The sequence below is a fragment of the Lithobates pipiens genome, unplaced genomic scaffold, assembly GCF_037356315.1.
Source record: "Lithobates pipiens isolate NorthernLeopardFrog02 unplaced genomic scaffold, aLitPip1_a1.2 Scaffold_23, whole genome shotgun sequence".
NCBI lineage: Eukaryota > Metazoa > Chordata > Amphibia > Anura > Ranidae > Lithobates > Lithobates pipiens.
The window spans coordinates 109076457-109096719 of record NW_027507785.1 but is presented as its reverse complement, the minus strand read 5'-3'; the positions used below and the strand labels follow the sequence as shown (position 1 = coordinate 109096719).

At 40.2% G+C, this 20263-nt stretch overlaps 1 protein-coding gene across 15 annotated transcripts in view; it reads left to right on the top strand.

Moving 5' to 3' along the window:
- The window catches only part of IQSEC1 (IQ motif and Sec7 domain ArfGEF 1), a 1458014-nt gene that overhangs the window by 1359436 nt on the left and 78315 nt on the right, over window positions 1-20263 (top strand). For all 15 annotated transcript variants that reach the window (XM_077452165.1, XM_077452166.1, XM_077452169.1 and 12 more), the window contains 3 exons: window positions 2860-3026; window positions 6829-6968; window positions 18296-18325. In XM_077452165.1, coding sequence (XP_077308291.1) covers window positions 2860-3026; window positions 6829-6968; window positions 18296-18325 — 337 coding nt within the window. The remainder of the gene's footprint in view (window positions 1-2859; window positions 3027-6828; window positions 6969-18295; window positions 18326-20263) is intronic.

Below are 20263 nucleotides of genomic sequence, written 5' to 3'. Positions count from 1 at the left end.
TGTACAATAAATATGTGATAAATATCAGTACAACAAGTGAAACATGCCAAATATTGGGAGTGAAAAAAAAAAAAAAAATAATAAAAAAAAAAAAAAAAATTTAAAATTATTGAATATTTGTCCCAAAAAATATATAAAAATGTATACAGAGAGAAAATCTAAAAATATAAAAGATAAATTAGTAAAAAAGCAAGAAGTCTCTAGTGCAGTGCAATTAATGGGGGATATCCCGTGGGTAAAGGAGGGGATGTGATGGATCCAAAAACTATTCTTCATGCATTGTGGACACTTCTAGGATGTACTCTCACCAGAAAAATAACCCCGTCCGGGGTGGATCAGCCTTCACAGTATGAGCTACTGTGTCGCTCTCTGGCTTGCTTCAAGTGGGCTGCTGAGGATCCCTCGTTATTTCCAGGTGGAGTGTGCCACAGTATATATATATTAAAAGAGAGGACCATCCATAGTGTGATACCGTATGAATCAATTTATTTAAGAAGATAATTAAAACTACTCACACATTCTGGTGGAAGTAATGGCATAAATAGATGCAGTAAAAACGATGCAATGTGAAAGATATGGAAGCGGCTGCGAGCGTTCCGTTCGGCTTCCACGCCATCTGTATTAGAAGTGTGTATTCGATAGGCCACGCCCTACGCGTTTCGTCACTAGGACGTCATCCGGATGACGTCATCCGGATGACGTCCTAGTGACGAAACGCGTAGGGCGTGGCCTATCGAATACACACTTCTAATACAGACGGCGTGGAAGCCGAACGGAACGCTCGCAGCCGCTTCCATATCTTTCACATTGCATCGTTTTTACTGCATCTATTTATGCCATTACTTCCACCAGAATGTGTGAGTAGTTTTAATTATCTTCTTAAATAAATTGATTCATACGGTATCACACTATGGATGGTCCTCTCTTTTAATATATATATATACTGTGGCACACTCCACCTGGAAATAACGAGGGATCCTCAGCAGCCCACTTGAAGCAAGCCAGAGAGCGACACAGTAGCTCATACTGTGAAGGCTGATCCACCCCGGACGGGGTTATTTTTCTGGTGAGAGTACATCCTAGAAGTGTCCACAATGCATGAAGAATAGTTTTTGGATCCATCACATCCCCTCCTTTACCCACGGGATATCCCCCATTAATTGCACTGCACTAGAGACTTCTTGCTTTTTTACTAATTTATCTTTTATATTTTTAGATTTTCTCTCTGTATACATTTTTATATATTTTTTGGGACAAATATTCAATAATTTTAAATTTATTTTTATTTTTATTTATTTTTTTTTATTTTTGTTTTTTTATTTTTTTTATTTTTTTTTTTTTTTCACTCCCAATATTTGGCATGTTTCACTTGTTGTACTGATATTTATCACATATTTATTGTACATTTTTATCATTGCATGCATAGACCTGATTGTCACATTTGTGCACTTTAAACCCAACTACTGGGTTAATTTTGTGGTTCATATTTTACATGTACAATTTTCATCTCAGTTATCACCAACATATTAAGTAGCTCACAGGTTTAAGGTATTCATATGATCTAGAGTTTATTAATTTAGGCTTTCCATTGCACTTAAGCTAAATTTTACATTTCTAGCCAGCACGCTGGCAAATATTTATCAGGGCGACAAATATTCTATATACACACTTTTTTGATTTTTTTGGTTATAGTTTACATTTTTACTTCAATACTAGAATAATATATTGCACAATTGGCACTTATACACCGGATTGATGTAACACTTTTAATCTATCACATTATTAGGTATTTTCATATACAGGTATAGCGCCAGATCTATTCACAGTACCCCTTCATCTAACGTTCTCCACCCCACCAGGTGGATATTAATAGAGGCAGCTCTTACCTATTTTATTATTTTTTTCTTCCCCTATATTTTATATGTGATACTTTTTATATATTTTTTATTCACTTTATACATTTTCTACATAAGCTCCATAGCGCAACCTATTACCCTTATTCCTTCAGTTTTTGACAATTCCTTTATTAATGTCTTCTTCTTCTTTCCTCACTTATCCTTCCATCTTCTTCTGGTCTTCCTTCAGTGTTCTTCTTCTTCCTCCACCTTGTTCTTCCCCCGCTTCTTCCTCTATCTTCCTCCGCTTCTTCCTCCGGTCTTCTCGTCCAGGACCCAGGCCTCCAAACACTTTTTATGATAATAACTTGCATATAAGCCTTTACATTTTTTGCCTGTTCGCATGTTCTGGTGCGAACCGAAGGGGGGGGGGGTGTTCGGCCCACCCCTAGTCAGTACAATAAGCTTTCTTACAGGCGCTTGCCACAAGCACAGACTTTAGGAAGTATATTATGAGGGACTATGTGTGATGTCCTCTCTGTTCTTCATTCAGTGGACTAAGGGCAGTTCAAATTAGGTAAACTGAATTACCGTTCGTACTTTAGCACAGTTGTGGTGTTTGCCGAATAAAAGGAATAGTTAATTGGTTTTACATGTTAAAATTACTTTTCAATTAACAGTTAAAAATCACAGCACATCTGAAAGCTCATGTCCATTAGTCCAGTGGTCATCAACCCTAACCTCAGGGCCCACTAACAGGCCAGGTTTGCAAGATGATTTAAATACATCATAGGTGATATCAATTGCTGCTTAATGATTGCAGTATTCTATTCTGCATCTCCCCCAAGGTAATACATCAAACCTGGCCTGTTAATGGGCTCTGAGGACAGGGTTGATGACCACTCCATTAGCCTGAATGCACAAAAAGTCAGGTGTTTATTTCAGATTGTAGAGTTAACAGATTTTGGTAATTTTAGGGAGTGATTCATAGCATAATTGTAATCTTGTCATCCTGTTGTTGCAGCCAGCGATACTGCATCTGTAACCCTGGTGTTGTCAGGCAATTCCGGAACCCAGACACCATCTTCATCTTGGCATTTGCAATCATCCTTCTGAACACAGACATGTACAGCCCAAATGTAAAGCCGGAGCGTAAGATGAAACTAGAGGATTTTGTGAAGAATTTGAGAGGTAATTATTATTTCTTAGATAATAGATTAGATAATACATTTTAAAAGCAGTGCTATGGCTTCCCAAAAAAATATTACATCTGTGCATACAGATTTTCTCTTAGTACCCCTGGAAAGTACCCGTTGATCCTGTCAGTGAAGCCCACCGAATGCAGCTTCTGTAATGGTGTGGCAATGATGCTGCACTGCTCCTGATATCAGAGCAGAGTTGCCACTTTCATGTAGGTTGTGCCTGCTTGCACTACAGTGGGATGAAAATGTTGCAGGGGGCATTTTCATTAGCATTGTGGTTAATGATTTACAGTGATAGCTTGTCAGTCAGCATTTGGCCACTCCCAGTCCTGCTTACTGCTTTCTGGAATGACAGTAATGCATCTGGAACCCTCCCTCTAGTTCAACTATGAGCTGCAGGCTTCTTAAAGTAAGCGGAGTTGCAATGTTTTCTGCATAGCTTAAGGTGGAACAAAAGCAGCCCTTCAGCCATTAAAATTATTTTCTTATAATTGAAGTTTAATATTTAATTTTTTAAATGTATTCTGACTCTTTTAGTGCTGCACTGCCACTGCAGCACTTCCTTATATCTTGCTTAAGTGAAAATAGTATGGCCCATGCTGCCTTCTGGGATGTCTACATAACACATCCCAGAGGCAGTGCTGATAAGCACATGTGTGCCACGGGATTCTGCATGTGCACGTCTTTTAGCCCTTGTACACACGGTCGGACATTCCGACAACCAAATCCGTCGGATTTTGTCCGAAACTGTTGCATACACACAGTCGGACAAAGTTGTTGGAAAATACGATCGTTCAGAACATGATGACGTTATTTCGTTACGACGGGACTACGTTCAGGCTAGTAGCCAATAGCTTTGGTGTAGGAATTTGATCTGAGCATGTGTGGCACTTTGTCCGATCAGAATTCTTTACACATGATCGGACAAGGTCCGATCGGATCATGTTGTCGGAAAGTTTTATAGCTAAGCTGGAAAACTTGGTCCGTCCGATATTCCGACGGAAACAGTCCGATGGAGCCCACACACGGTCGGATTATCCAACAACACGGTCTGATCGGACATTTTCCGTCGGAATGTCCGACCGTGTGTACAAGGGCTAAGACCCGGCATACTTTTTCTGCGCAGGATTTTCCCATGAAGACAGCACAGGTGTCAAGGTCACAGATACCAACATGTGCAGGAAATCTCACGCATGTGCAAATGTGCCACAGGTCTCCATTGGGTCCCAAAGACCAGGCAGAGACCTTCAGCACTTCTGCACATGTGTCAGGACCAGTATGTTGGGGGACTAAATTTCCTCTGAATAGGCACAGATATTTACAGACCCCCAGCCTATTTCATATGGGCTTGCATAAGAGCAGTGTGAACAGCAAGATTTTATGAAACTTTCAACATGCTTTTGGCAAGCGTTGATCAGCTTTCTCTAAGCCTTTAAGCACTTCCTGACCAGCGCACTTTTTGCGATTTGGCACTGCATCACTTTAACTGACAATGGCGCGGTCGTGCGACATGGCTCCCAAACAAAATTGACGTCCTTTTTTTTTCCCACAAATAGAGCTTTCTTTTGGTGGTATTTGATCACCCCTGCGTATTTTTTTTTTTTTTTTTTTGCGCTATAAACAAAAAAATGTGTCACTTTTGAAAAAAACTATTTTTTTTATTTTTTGCTATAATAAATATCCCCCAGAAATATATAAAAAAAACATTTTTTTCCCTCAGTTTAGGCCAATATGTATTCTACATATTTTTGGTAAAAAAATCGCAATAAGCAATTATTGATTGTTATAGAATTTACAAAATAGGGGATAGTTTTATGACATTTTTATTAATATTTTTTTTTAAAATGACGTCGATCAGCGATTTTTATCGTGACTATGAAATTATGGCAGACACATCGGACATTTTTGGGACCATTGTCATTTATACAGCAATCAGTGCTATACAAATGCACTGATTCCTGTGTAAATGACACTGGCAGTGAAGGGGTTAACCACTAGGTGGCAGTGTAGGAGTTAAGTGTGCGCTAGGGGTGTGTTGCTAACTGTGGGGGGTGTGGCTGTGTTTTACAGATCACAGATCTCTGTTGCAATCACAGGGAGAAGAGATCAGAGTCACTGTTGCTAGGCAGAACAGGGAGATGCTTGTTTACTTTAGCATCTCCCTGTTCTTCCTCTCTGTGAGGCGATCGTGGTTATCCCCACGGCGGTCGAGTCCGCGGGACCCGCGACCAGACTCGCTGAGCTTCCCGCACGCGCGCCCCCCACTGCCTCTTAAAGGGCAACGTATAGGTATGTGATTTTGCCTGTATGTGCCCTTCTGCCGACGTATATCGGTGTGAGGCGGTCGGGAAGCGGTTAAAGTGTGATTCAGCTCCTGTTTGGAAATGTTATACACATCTTAATAGGAGTGCTGATTGCTGCTTTAAAGGGGTTGTAATGTTTGTTATTTAAAAACAACAACAACAAAAAAAACATGTCATACTTACCTTCTCTGTACAAGGGTTTTGCACAGAGGGGCTGCGATCCTCCTCTTCTGGGGTCCCCGAGTGGTGCTCCTGGCTCCTTCTATTCTCGAGTGCCCCCTCGGAGAGCCGCATTCCCTGGGGCCACTCATGTGGGTGTGCTCCCGAGTCCTGCTGCTGCTTACATTGACACAGACAGCAGGACTCGGCCACGCCCCCCCCACCTTCTTTGTCACTGGCGTTGATTGACAGCAATGGGAGCCAATGCTCCCGCTGCTATCAATCCAGCCAATGAGGACCCGAGACAATGGCTGGAGCTGCTCTGCTTGTGCCAATTGCTGGAATGATCAGGTTCAGGTACGTAAAAGGGAAGCTCTGGAGGGCTTCTGCACTACAAAAGGTTTTTCACCTTAATGCATAGAATGCATTAAAGTGAAAAACCTTGAGGGTTTACAACCCCTTTAAACAAGCTACTAGCGGGCTTCAGTAGGCCTTTAACAAGCTTCAAGTTGTAGTGCTGTAGCCAGCAAGCAACTTGTTTACAGTGGCAATCAGCACTCCCATTGAGATCTGTGGGTTATTTACAAACTGGAGCTAAAGGACTATTCGAACGCTTCAACAAAGCTCTGCAAATGCTTTGTAAAAGCGGTTCACACTGCTCTTATACAAGCTGAAGCTCATGTGAATATATATATATATATATATATATATATATATATATATATATATTTTTTTTTTTTTTTTTTTTTTCATTATAAAACTTATTGTAGTTCCTCTTTAAGGGGTCCATTTTTTGGTTTTACCTGCTGCCTGCTATTTATTTTTACATTTTCAATCATAGTCCGAATGTTTTCTGATGTTATATTAAAATTTAAAAGATTGACAGGTAATGAAAAATTAGCCGGCTAATTCTCTGGACAGAGTCAGTGAAGATGTATAAATATATTCTCCGAGCTTCAGTAAAATAAACATGTAGAAACTATACAGTTAAATTCATACAGACAAGTCACCCATGTGATGAAAAGGAAAAAAAAATATCAAGGCATAATGTGAAATTTATGTACCTCTGGGTAATTAAGGCAGCAGAAGTTGCTAATTTATGCATAAGAATTAAGTGAAGAGCCGTGTGAGTGGAATTTTTACACCTTTCTCTAGCAAGGCTGTTTTAGTGGTAAGACTGATTGTCAATGCAGTACCTGGCTGCTTGTCCCTGAAATCTGTTGATGGGTACATAGTCCTTGGCTATGACCTTGCAGAGTCACCATCAGCATTGAACTGGAGTGTTTGTGAGTCTTGTCATTTAGTGCTGAGCACTGCCGCTCTCTGCAGGTGTGGACGATGGAGAGGACATCCCACGAGAGATGCTGATAGGCATTTATGAGCGAATCCGCAAACGGGAACTCAAGACAAATGAAGACCACGTCTCTCAAGTTCAGAAGGTTGAAAAACTTATTGTAGGCAAGAAGCCGGTAAGAGACTAAAAGGAAAACTCCACTGCTATTACTTTTTAGGATGGTCACATGACGCTATAATTAGTTTAGAAAAACTGTAACTTTTTCTGTAAAAACACAAAGTTTGATCCTGATTAGCACTGTTTTTTGCTGCATTACCGCAAGAAAATTAGATGTCCAGTTGTCAACTGGATATACAGTAATTGCTCATTTTTACTAGTTCAATGTTAAAACAAATATTATGCAGCTTTTCTGATAGACCGCAGTTCTTTTTTAACTTAATTTTGCTTGACTATTTTGCTAACTGTATTATATCAAAGAAAAACTATCAGCCTAATTGCAACGTTATTTTAAAGTAGATTTAAATCCAATCGATAAAATCTCATATCAGCTTTAAGATTTTGAGATCATTTCAAAAGTTGTGCTTAGTCTCTTTAAATAAACAACTTTCATTTAAAAAATACCTGTTGAAGACGGCAATGAAGGACATTGTGAAGGCACTTCCTGTCAAGTAGTGACAGCTGTCTTCTAATTGTGGTCCTGTGCTGTCACCCTGTTACATGTACTCCCTGGTGGGGATTGCAAGAAGCTGTGTTGGCACACATTTCACATACATGATCACCTTTGTGACAATCAGTAAACCAGTCCAGAGCAGTTATGAGCAACTGGAGCTGGAGCATGTAAACAGGAGCTGGAAGAGATCAACAGATATTAAAAAAAAAAAAAAGTTTAAAAGGGAATTTTTGACAAAAAAAAACCCATGGCACTTGTTATTTTAGATCTACATTAAACAGTTTAAAAACAGGATGCTTATATCACCAGTCTATTGGGTTTATTCAACAGGGCACAGACTAACGTGCATTATCCATATAGTCAACCAGTGATCATATTTTATTATTCTGTTTTCAATTGGTGAAAATCTGCTTTCTAGGGCTCATTGCATTCTTGCCACCGCCATGGTTCTATGCATTATTTTATTTAAAAAGATTTTACATGTTTCAGATTGACTAAGCATTTTACTTAAGCCCCTTTCACACTTGGGCGGTGTGGGCATCGGCGGTAAAGCGGCGCTATTTTTAAAAACCGCCCCGCTAGCGGCCGGAAAAGGGTTAAAACCGCTGGCAAAGCGCCGCTGCAGCGGTGCTTTGCCTGCGGTATAGCCTCGCTGCCCCATTGATTTCAAGTGGTAGGAGCAGTTTAGGAGTGGTGAATACACCGCTCCAAAGATGCAGCTAGCAGGACTTTTTTCACCATCCTGCCAGTGCACCGCTCCAGTGTGAAAGCCCTCCGGCTTTCACACTGGAGTGAAAGGGGCCAGTTTTTTCAGGCGCTACACAGGTGCTATTTTTACCGCTGTAGCGCCTGAAAAACGCCTCGGTGGGAAAGGGGCCTTAATCTGTACCATGCCATAAATTATTTCAATATATCTTTATCAATGGCCCTCTCTTAAACATTACTTACATTACTCTGGTCAGCACAATTTAAAAAACAAAAACAGTAGCTCCCTCCTCTAGTTAGGCTACTAGGTAAATTCAGTTTTTTGGTCTATATTTGCATATGGAGCAGTGTTTGATTGTGTTGGCTTGTTCAAGGTTTCCTGAGCTGAGAGTTTGATTACTCACCCTGCCTCTGACAGAAGTTTCCAGAGCATAGGGCTGGGAAATTCAAATGATCGGTTGAGTATTTATCATGTCCTTGCCAGTCCCTGCAAGGAGACATCCAGGAGGTGACTGGGGGGTGATAAATGTGCAGAAGGCCTGTGCAGAGGGTTCTTTTCCCTCAAGGGACAGATCTGGTTCTCTTGGATCTGCTGCCCCTGGAGGCAGCACCACTAAGACAAGAAACAGCAGCTGCTGGGCTGAGGGCCTGGGGAAGATTGCTGAAGGTCAAGATTTGCTGGAGGGAACTATGCTGAAGTCCAGGTCTGAAGAAGGATCTAGTCAATCTTCCTCACTTAGGATCTACCCGCAGATGCTGTGAGTAAAGACTTTGCTGGGGACTGTTGTGCAAGTGCCAGAAGGGAATTTGGTGCCAGAGGTTGCTTTATGTACTACTGCTGTAGGGTCCTTGATATACTGGCCATCCCCTGCTACCTCCAAAAGCTGCTGTTGACAAATTAGAGAGAACCTGGACATCCTATTGTTGTTACTGATAAATTTGCACTATCCTGTGACCCTAATCCCCTCTCCTGTTAAAGTTCTTCAGTAATAATTACTAAAAAGACATCCCCTAGACTGAGCCTGAATAGTTGGTGTGTGTGGGACTGTGCTTGTATGACTGGCAGCCACTGTACTACTGTGGGACAGTCTATTCTCAACAGCCCCTCCAGAAGTGAGTGCTCCACTAGCATTTTGGAACACTGCATAGAAATACAGTAGTAATAATTGTACTGTACACTGTAAAACATTTGAAACAAAGACGTGTTGATCAGTTTTAGTCAGCAAGATATTAGACCAATACATTCTCTGTTAATAATACAAATATTGCTTACAGCGCCTGCTGGCTGCATACAGCAATGTTATCCCACAGAAAAGAGATTTTCCAATGTTTCCCTGAATCGGTGATGTAGCACTGAAGGCAATAGGCAAAGCCCAGCATACCTATCAGAATGTTTATATATATTTCTTAACATTCTGGTTTGAAAGGCATAAAAATGTTCCTGGGCCTTATGTATGGCAGAGCTTTGAAAGAATAGTTGCTGGTATAGAGATGTAATCCTGTCCTTTGTGTATAAAATAATTTGTTTAAAATGGGCTGTTTCCAATACAGTACTGAAATTAAATCTCTAATGTATGTTTGCATGCAAATGAACTACACACTAGGGACCCATCTATATTGTTATCTGCTTCCTCCACCTCCATCTATCAGTATGGGCCCATCTAAGGCAATGATAATCACTTACTTGAACAACTGCATTTACTTATACATACATACATACATACATACATACATACATACATACATACATACACGGATCTGGCTGAGCTGCCCATCTACTTGCATGCAGAAAGATAGTAAATGCTGAAAACAGAAGCAGCTCCCATGAAGATCTATTAATATAGTTGTATTATGCTTACTTATTCTCTTCCAATTTTTTAAATGAGATAAATGCACAGAAAATATGAAAACCCCTTTACTTCAACACAGGTTAGAAAATGAAAGAAAGTGACTGGTTACTTGAGACAAGACAAAGCTTCTTTCGTACACGTGGCCGATTGAATAATAACTGGTCTGATGTAATGAATGTATGACCAAAACACAGAGGATTGAGCCATTGTGCTTCCAGTGGCGGTTCCTGATAGGCCTTCTTTCTAATCCCTTATTAAATTAACATTCTGAAATAAATGTCCTTTATTTTTCTGCCACCTTATTGCAAAATGTGCTGTTTTCTCATATGTCTTTGGTAAATATTGTATCCAAAACCCTCATGCACAAACTCTTTAAAATTACTACTATTTACTAATTACTTTAATTACTACTATGACATTGGCTTAGCTTGTGGTTCTGTAACTCCATACACTGTGATTGAGATATTTAACATAAAGTGCATCTTTATATTAACAAATTCGACATTTTCCAACAGGACTTTTAGAGGCAGTAACAAACATGTAAATTAAGATGTTACAAAACTTTATTTACAAAAGCAAGTTTAAAAATATAAAATCATATCGACTGGTATATTTCTAATGCAGTATCTGTACAGTACAGCATGTCATAAAATATTAAAAGATACCTGCTAGAGGATATTATATTGTCATATGGTGCTTGTTTAATTAGCACTAATCCCCAATCAGGGTGTAACAGGTCAGAAATAGAGGTAAACATCCTTAAAGTGTTTGTTACCCCAGCATTTCATATTCCTGATATGTGCCTGCTGTACCATGTACCGGTATGAAAAAGTATCCTGTTCTCTCTGAATTGCTTACTTTGTGTGAAATCCCTGGTGTTCCTGCCAGTCCTTCTGCTTTCCTATTAAAAACTGACCACACTAAGCAGGAGCACACATTGTGGTCAGTTCTCTAGCTGTGCTGGGAACTCAGTGTGCTCTCCTCCAATGGTCAGACTTGTCCTGAACACCCCCCCCCCGGCACGGCCATTCACTGGGAAGATCATTGTGCTGTTGCTTCTCCTCCCCCAGCCCTTATGCAGTTGAGAACAGAGGGAATGTGATCACATATAAAAAATAGAAAAGGGGTATATATAATGCTTTTTTTTTTTTTCATCTAAACAGGCACTTTTTGATATTTTTTGCCTTGCTGTACTGTACAGATTCATGTGATACAGTGCCTTGAAAAAGTATTCACACCCCTTGCAATTTTACACATTTTGTTATAACCAAAAACGTAAATGTATTTTATTGGGATTTTATATGATATACCAACACACAAGTGACACATAATTCTGAAGTGGAAGGAAAATTATAAATTGTTTTCAATTTTTTTTTTTTACAAATTATCTGAAAAGCGTGGCGTGCATTTGTATTCAGCCCCCCTGAGTCAATACCTTGTAGAACCATGTTTCATTGCAATTACAGCTGTCTTTTTGGGTATGTCTCTACCAGCTTTGCACATCTAGAGAGTGACATTTTTGCCCATTTTATTTAGTAAAATAGCTCAAGCTCTTTCAGATTGGATGGAGAGTGTTTGTGAATAGCAATTTTCAAGTTTTGCCACAGATTCTCAATTAGATTTAGGTCTGGACTTTGACTGGGCCATTCTATCACATGAATATGCTTTTATCTGAACTATTCCATTGTAACGCTGGCTGTATGTTTAGGGTCGTTGTCCTGCTGGAAGGACTTCTTATGGCTTTCATTCAACAGTGGCTTTCTTCTTGCCACTTTTCCATAAAGGCCAGATTTGGGGCTGCACAACTAATAGTTGTAACATGGACAGATTCTCTGACCTGAGCTGTGGATCTCTACAGCTACCATGGGCCTCTTGGCTGCTTCTCTGATTAATGCTCTCCTTACACCGCCTGCCAGTTTAGGTGGAAAGCTTAGCTTGTGGTTCTGTAACTCCATACACTGTGATTGAGATATTTAACATAAAGTGCATCTTTATATTAACAAATTCGACATTTTCCAACAGGACTTTTAGAGGCAGTAACAAACATGTAAATTAAGATGTTACAAAACTTTATTTACAAAAGCAAGTTTAAAAATATAAAATCATATCGACTGGTATATTTCTAATGCAGTATCTGTACAGTACAGCATGTCATAAAATATTAAAAGATACCTGCTAGAGGATATTATATTGTCATATGGTGCTTGTTTAATTAGCACTAATCCCCAATCAGGGTGTAACAGGTCAGAAATAGAGGTAAACATCCTTAAAGTGTTTGTTACCCCAGCATTTCATATTCCTGATATGTGCCTGCTGTACCATGTACCGGTATGAAAAAGTATCCTGTTCTCTCTGAATTGCTTACTTTGTGTGAAATCCCTGCTTGTGTGAAATCCCTGCTTTGTGTGAAAACCACAATGTGTGCTCCTGCTTAGTGTGGTCAGTTTTTAATAGGAAAGCAGAAGGACTGGCAGGAACACCAGGGATTTCACACAAAGTAAGCAATTCAGAGAGAACAGGATACTTTTTCATACCGGTACATGGTACAGCAGGCACATATCAGGAATATGAAATGCTGGGGTAACAAACACTTTAAGGATGTTTACCTCTATTTCTGACCTGTTACACCCTGATTGGGGATTAGTGCTAATTAAACAAGCACCATATGACAATATAATATCCTCTAGCAGGTATCTTTTAATATTTTATGACATGCTGTACTGTACAGATACTGCATTAGAAATATACCAGTCGATATGATTTTATATTTTTAAACTTGCTTTTGTAAATAAAGTTTTGTAACATCTTAATTTACATGTTTGTTACTGCCTCTAAAAGTCCTGTTGGAAAATGTCGAATTTGTTAATATAAAGATGCACTTTATGTTAAATATCTCAATCACAGTGTATGGAGTTACAGAACCACAAGCTAAGCTTTCCACCTAAACTGGCAGGCGGTGTAAGGAGAGCATTAATCAGAGAAGCAGCCAAGAGGCCCATGGTAGCTGTAGAGATCCACAGCTCAGGTCAGAGAATCTGTCCATGTTACAACTATTAGTTGTGCAGCCCCAAATCTGGCCTTTATGGAAAAGTGGCAAGAAGAAAGCCACTGTTGAATGAAAGCCATAAGAAGTCCTTCCAGCAGGACAACGACCCTAAACATACAGCCAGCGTTACAATGGAATAGTTCAGATAAAAGCATATTCATGTGATAGAATGGCCCAGTCAAAGTCCAGACCTAAATCTAATTGAGAATCTGTGGCAAAACTTGAAAATTGCTATTCACAAACACTCTCCATCCAATCTGAAAGAGTAGGTTTGTAGTACTCTTTCCATTTTCAGATGATGGCTTGAACAGTGCTCTCTCAGATGTTCAAAGCTTGGGATATTTTTTTATAACCTAACCCTGCTTAAATCTTCTCCACAACTTTATCTCAGTGCTGTTTGTTCACCAAGGTTCTCTAACAAACATCTGAGGGCTTCACAGAGCAGCTCTATTTATACTGAGATTAAATGGCACACAGATAGACTCGATTTAGTAAATTAGGTGACTTGTGAAGGCAGTTGGTTCCAGTAGATTTTAGTTAGGGGTATCAGAGTAAAGGGGGCTGAATACACTTTTCAGATATTTATTTGTAAATATCAGCTGATATAATTTTATAGTTTTAAACTTGCTTTGTAAATAAAGTTTTGTTAAATTTTACTATATATGTTTGTTACTGCCTCTAAAAGTCCCATGGGAAATTGTAGAATTTGTTGCAGGTGTTGGCAGTGTGGCTACTTTACTATTGTCATTACAGCATCTGTATTTAAGGGCAACCCATTTTGGTTGTTGTTTGCCACAAATGAGCTTGCAATTACATTATTTCTCCTGGGAAGAACATTTGGAACACAGGTGGAAGATTACTCAAGTAACATGGAAATTGGTTTTATTTCTACATTACCCCCACCCACTAACTTACTCACTGCCCAGGAGATTGCTTATCACTTCAAAAATAAGATTGAGACGATTCGTCTCGAGATCTCCGCTCTACAGACATCTCCCTCACCTTACACTCCCTGTCCTCCTGCACAATCAATACTTTCCTCTTTTGACCCAGCTACTATAGAGGAAGTCACTAAACTTTTTTCTAATGCCCGCCTAACCTCCTGCCCCCTGGACCCTGTTCCTTCTCAAATACTACGGTCACCATCTGACTCAATCCTACACTCCTTAACTCATATCTTCAACCTCTCACTCTCTACTGGCATCTTCCCCAACCCTCTAAAACACGCACTAGTCACTCCCATACCAAAAAAGGCCTCAGACCCCACCAATCTTAACAACTTAAGACCCATCTCTTTACTCCCTTTTGCCTCCAAACTCCTCGAACGTTTAGTCTATAACCGACTGAGCAACCACCTCACTGAAAATAACCTTCTTGATCCTTTTCAGTCTGGATTTCGCCCACAGCACTCCACAGAAACTGCCCTTCTAAAACTCACCAACGACTTACTAACAGCCAAAACCAACGGTCATTATTCCATACTCTTACTCTTGGACCTTTCTGCTGCCTTTGATACAGTTGACCACCCCCTCCTCCTCAAAAAACTCAATTTGCTTGGTCTCCATGACTGCACTCTCCGTTGGTTTGAATCTTACCTATCTCATCGCACCTTCAGTGTCACTTACAACTCCACTTCCTCTTCTCCAACTCCTCTTACCGTTGGGGTCCCCCAAGGTTCTGTCCTTGGACCTCTACTATTCTCGATCTACACATCCTCCTTGGGTCAGCTGATAGCCTCCCATGGCTTTCGCTACCATTTATATGCTGATGACACCCAAATCTATCTCTCTACCCCTCAGCTCACCCCATCAGTCTCCTCACGCATCGCTGATCTACTAACAGACATATCAGCCTGGATGTCACACCACTTCCTCAAACTTAATCTATCTAAAACCGAGCTCTTAATATTTCCTCCCCCACGTACCCCTTCACCTGACTTCTCTGTCAAGATCAATGGCACATCTATCAGTCCATCCCCACATGCCAAGGTGCTAGGGGTAACCTTAGACTCCGAACTGTCCTTTCAGGCCCACATACAAGCCCTGTCCAAATCATGCCGCCTTAGCCTCCGCAACATTTCCAGAATACGCCCCTTTTTAACTAATGACACCACCAAGCTTCTAATTCACTCCCTGGTCATCTCTCGCCTCGACTACTGCAACTCCCTCCTCGTTGGATTACCTTTACATAGGCTATCCCCCCTCCAGTCCATAATGAATGCCGCTGCCAGACTCATCCACCTTACCAGCCATTCAGTGTCCTCCACCCCTCTCTGCCAATCCCTGCACTGGCTTCCACTCACCCAACGAATAAAATTCAAAGTACTAACAATAATTTACAAAGCCATCCATAACTCTGCCCCCAGCTACATCACTGACCTGGTCCCAAAATACCAACCAAACCGCCCTCTTCGGTCATCTCAAGACCTCCTGCTCTCTAGCTCCCTTGTCCCCTCCTCCCATGCTCGCCTCCAGGATTTCTCCAGAGCTTCTCCTATCCTCTGGAACTCCCTACCCCAATCTGTCCGACTGTCCCCTAATCTATCCATCTTTAGACGATCCCTGAAAACCCTTCTCTTCAAAGAAGCCTATCCTGCTTCTAACTAACACTGTTTTACTTCCCCCATCAGCTCATCCCCCACAGTAATTACCTCCTGTATCAATTGACCCTTCCTTTTTAGATTGTAAGCTCTAACGAGCAGGGCCCTCTTATTCCTCTTGTGCCAAATTGTAATGTAAATGTAATGTCTGCCCTTATGTTGTAAAGCGCTGAGCAAACTGTTGGCGCTATATAAAACCTGTATAATAATAATAATAAATAATAATAACACCACTTACTGTGTCTAAAGCAGAATGCTTTCATGCCATTCAGATTTTAAAATAGAATATTCAACATATTATCAAGATTGCCTTTTAATATTATTTTCCCTAAAGATTTAGAAAACAATGTGTCTGCTTCCCCACCATTATTTGTATATGAACCTAGGCATTTACTAGGGTGGGCTTGACATGGTATAGCAAACAAAATTTCGAACAATAGGCCTACAATCAAAGTGGTAGTTGGTCTTCACCAGAGCTCCTGATAATGGACATGAGCCAGGAATCCTTGTGTTACTGGTTTGCTATGCTGCAAACAGACAGGAGATCACACCAGGGTTGTGGCTGGAACGGAGAAGCTACGACCCGGAGGGCGCAACCAGAGAGAGTGATCAAGCCCAGGCAGGGTTTGAGGCATACAAGAGGGTATTCAGGGGTCTAGGCAGACAGCGACCACAGCAAAATAAGGTTTGACAAGAGATCTAGCAGGCAGCAAGCAAGAGTATAGTCTGTTGCCAGCAGAGGTCTAGGCAGGCAACAAGCAAATGAGTAGTCACGTAAATTGGGGTCATCAAAAATCACCAAACTAACAGGCTAGTATTATAGCTCTTTATCTCTCAAGCAGCTGGTGATGAGACACAGCACCAGCCACTTCAAAGGCTGGTCCTTAAAGACCCTCCCTGGTTAGAAGCATCATTACTGGGGACCTGCCAAAGGTTTTACGATTACCATTGGAGATTTCGAAAGGGATTCTGAGAGAAGTAGTTCTGAAAGACATGATAAGGATTCTGAGAGTACTGTATCACTCCCTTTACCAAAAACAAAAGAATGCGAAAAAATTGCTACACTTTAGTACTGATTGCGAAGTACCGCGGAGTGTTTTTTGTGTGTTTTTGCATTGTTCACGCTGTTATTAAATCGAAATTTAAAATGCAAATCTCCCAGTGGATAACATTTTGAAGGATGGGTATTCAGAACGCTCACATCCTAGTAATTAGATAGCCTAAACATAGGTTCTCTTGTGTATTATGACATGCCCACTTTAAGTCAGATCTGATAAATTTCAATAATAGAATGTGAAAGCCTTGCCTTGCCTCACCTTGAAAAAAATGTTCTACATACCGTTCATCTTTTATTCCAGTCAGACTTTTTTGGCTGTGTATTTCTTTGAGAAAAAAATGGAATAACTTTGTCCACTTCACATATTCAGGTCAAGCTTTTTTGTTATTGCTTTGTTTCTAATTATCAGGCCATAAACTTTGACACACATCAAGTAGGTTCAAAATATTTGCACTTAAAGTGGAGCTCCAGTCACCATAATCGTTTTTTTTTCTTCTAAAAGCACCCTCATGATTGGCACAGATTGTACATTACTATTTTGGATACTGTCCCAACTGTATTTGTGTGTTTTTTTTTTCAATCTGTAAAAAATAAAGTGATCTCAGAAGCAGGAAGGACCCATCTCGATTGTGGGCATCTGAAGCCTACTTGTGTCTATTTCCGGATTAGGTGCAGCTGGCTACCCAGCATGCACCTCTTGATCTCATGCCCGCGCTGTAATGACATGGCACAGTGCATTTTGATGACTGCAGGTTGCCATAGCAATGGCGGCAATGCAAGTTCCCACCCCATCATTATTGCAACCTTTCAATCAAAAGCGAATAAGGTGATTCCCTTTGACTCCTAGGATACACAATGCCAATATCCCAGGAGTACAAGGGAATTGCCTGATGATGACATCACCTAGGCGACCTGGACTGGAAATGCAGTCAACACATTTAAAATGAAGGTATTAAGACATAATGAAATAAAAGACTATCCATTTAGGACTGCACTGTGGGTGGGCATGTGGATGAAAGCAACTTGCAAAAATGGGTGGAACTGCACTTTTACACTGATGATTGTATAGCTCGCTCTGTGAGTTAAAAAGATCACTAAACGCAATCTAAAATTACTGGGGTAACCCTTACTGGCTGGGCTCCATGCCAATGTTTTGCAAACTCTATTTGTTATGTTGTTCACCCATAAAGTCACATGCCAAAACACTGAGTAACGCTGTAGATCAATACACTTTGTCATATTGGCAAAAATCTGCTGTTGTCTTGGATAAGTCATACAGCAGCCAACAGAAGAAGCTATTAAGGAATGAATTGGTTTCCTTGTATAGAGCTACTGTGTAGAATATACTACCTGGCTTACATTAAGGAAAGTGCGTACAGCAATATAATCAAATGTGGTCTCTCCTCACATGCGTGCTGTTGAGTTTAAAGTTGAAATGTTAGTGTTTCATCCAATCCTTCATGATGTTTTTTGTTTTATTTACTGTTTTGGTTGTGTTGTCACTGCATTACTTGTGTTTATCATGTTTATCATGTTTTTACTGCTAATGAATTTATGTGTGTCTTTTTACTGTAGATCGGATCCCTACACCATGGACTTGGCTGTGTAGGTATTCGTTTCTTTAACACTTCCTAGCTGTTCTCTAGCAACCCATTAATTGCATTCAATACTGCTTTTTACCGTGTAGCTTTTAAAGAAGCCTCGACCAGCAATGTGCATATATTACCAGCTCCGTCTATTCACATTAAGCTGGCAAAGATGACAATAAAATCCTTAGCATCTTTTTGAGTTTTGTATAAAAGCATAAGGGAGCAGTTAGAGCTATTGTGCTATGCTTCACATAAAGGACACATGAAAGGATATCATTTTGGTAATACAGAACTCCAAGTCAGGGAAGTTAATCCGTTAGCGTGTGCAAGTATAAATCTATGTTAGTAGCAAATAAATACCCCAAGAACTATGTGTATTGGAAACATTTATGGCTATGAATCCATGATAAGCTGGGCTCTGCTGAGGACTTCTTTATGCAGTATGTTTTTGTTGCTCCTCATTGCAAAATGATTAGGATAAGGATTAATGTGTTAAATGGTTGTATTGAATAAATTACACAGCCCCGCATTATTAAATAGTATTTTTCTTTTTTTTTCTTTAGGTTGCAATTCTTAGTAGACCCCTTAGTATAGGATATGTGTTGGATAATTTAATAAGCACAAAGAGCAATGATATGCGCCCAATCAGAAATCAGCTTTCTGATCCTTATGGGTTACTGCTTCTGTACACTACTCTTTGGCTTGTTAAAAAAGACCATGGTGTTACAAATCATAATATGTACAGTTTGTCTATACAAAAACACTGAGCATTTAGAGAACATTTTACCTGTGTATATTTATCTGCCTTCATGATATGTGTGTCCCTTTTACTTTAAACGAATCTCTCATGCACAGTGAAGACAACATTCATAATAATGCAGAAAACCATTGTGTCAGAGACTAATACCTTCACTGGCTCATCCTGCTGAAGAAGGTTAATTGTAAAAAATAGCTAATCACTTTAAGTAAAGACATGGTTCAAATTTTATGAGCACGTATTATTTACTTGATAGAGTGTATTTCTTTTGACCAGACTCTAGGGGGGGAGATTTACTAAAACTGTAGCGTGCAAAATATGGTGCATCTCTACATAGAATACAATCAGCTTCCAGGTTTAGCCTAGGTTCACTCTGAGTGCAGGAATGAAATCGTTCACGTTCAGCTGAACTCGCATGATTTCATTCCCGCATGTCGGTTCCGATTTCGGGGACCATTTCAGAGACATCTGTGTGGGTTTCTGCACATATATCAACGGAAATCGCACCCCGAAATCGCCAAAAGTAGTACAGAAACTACTTTCTTTTGGACGGTGCCATTGCCGGCAATTGCCGCCGATTTGGCAGGCGATTTGACATGGCAAATCGCACCAATGTGAACCCAGGGCTCAATGTTAACACTTATTTAAACAAGCTGAAGTTAGAAGCTGATTGACTACCATGCACAGCTGCACCAGATTCTGAGTGCTCCAGTTTTAGTAACAACCCCCCCCCCCGGTGTCACTGTTTATAATGCACTCTTAGTAACATATAAAAAAAAAAAAATGATAACCATTTTGTAATAGTTCAATTCTCAGAAATGTTTTAATGTTGTTTTAAATGTGCAGCATTCTTAGTCAGACAGTGTTGTATAAACATAAATTTTGTGTTTCATTTTTGTGCATTTGATGCTGTACTACCCCTGTTTCAAACACTTGGCACACGAGGCTAGAGCATTTCCTAAAGAAAATCAACTGAAGTTACAGAAATAGATAGGCAGTCAGACAGACTTTGTACAAATAACCATCATTTACCTCCACTTTCTTGATGCAGCAGTTCTGCAGTATAAACATAACTGTGCCATTCAATTGGCACCATCTAGAGCTGGTCTGACGTGCACCACCCCCTTTTCTGCAATACAGGTCTGTGTTAGAAAGCTTGTGCTGAGGGGGGTGGCTGATACCCAGCTATGCCAGCAT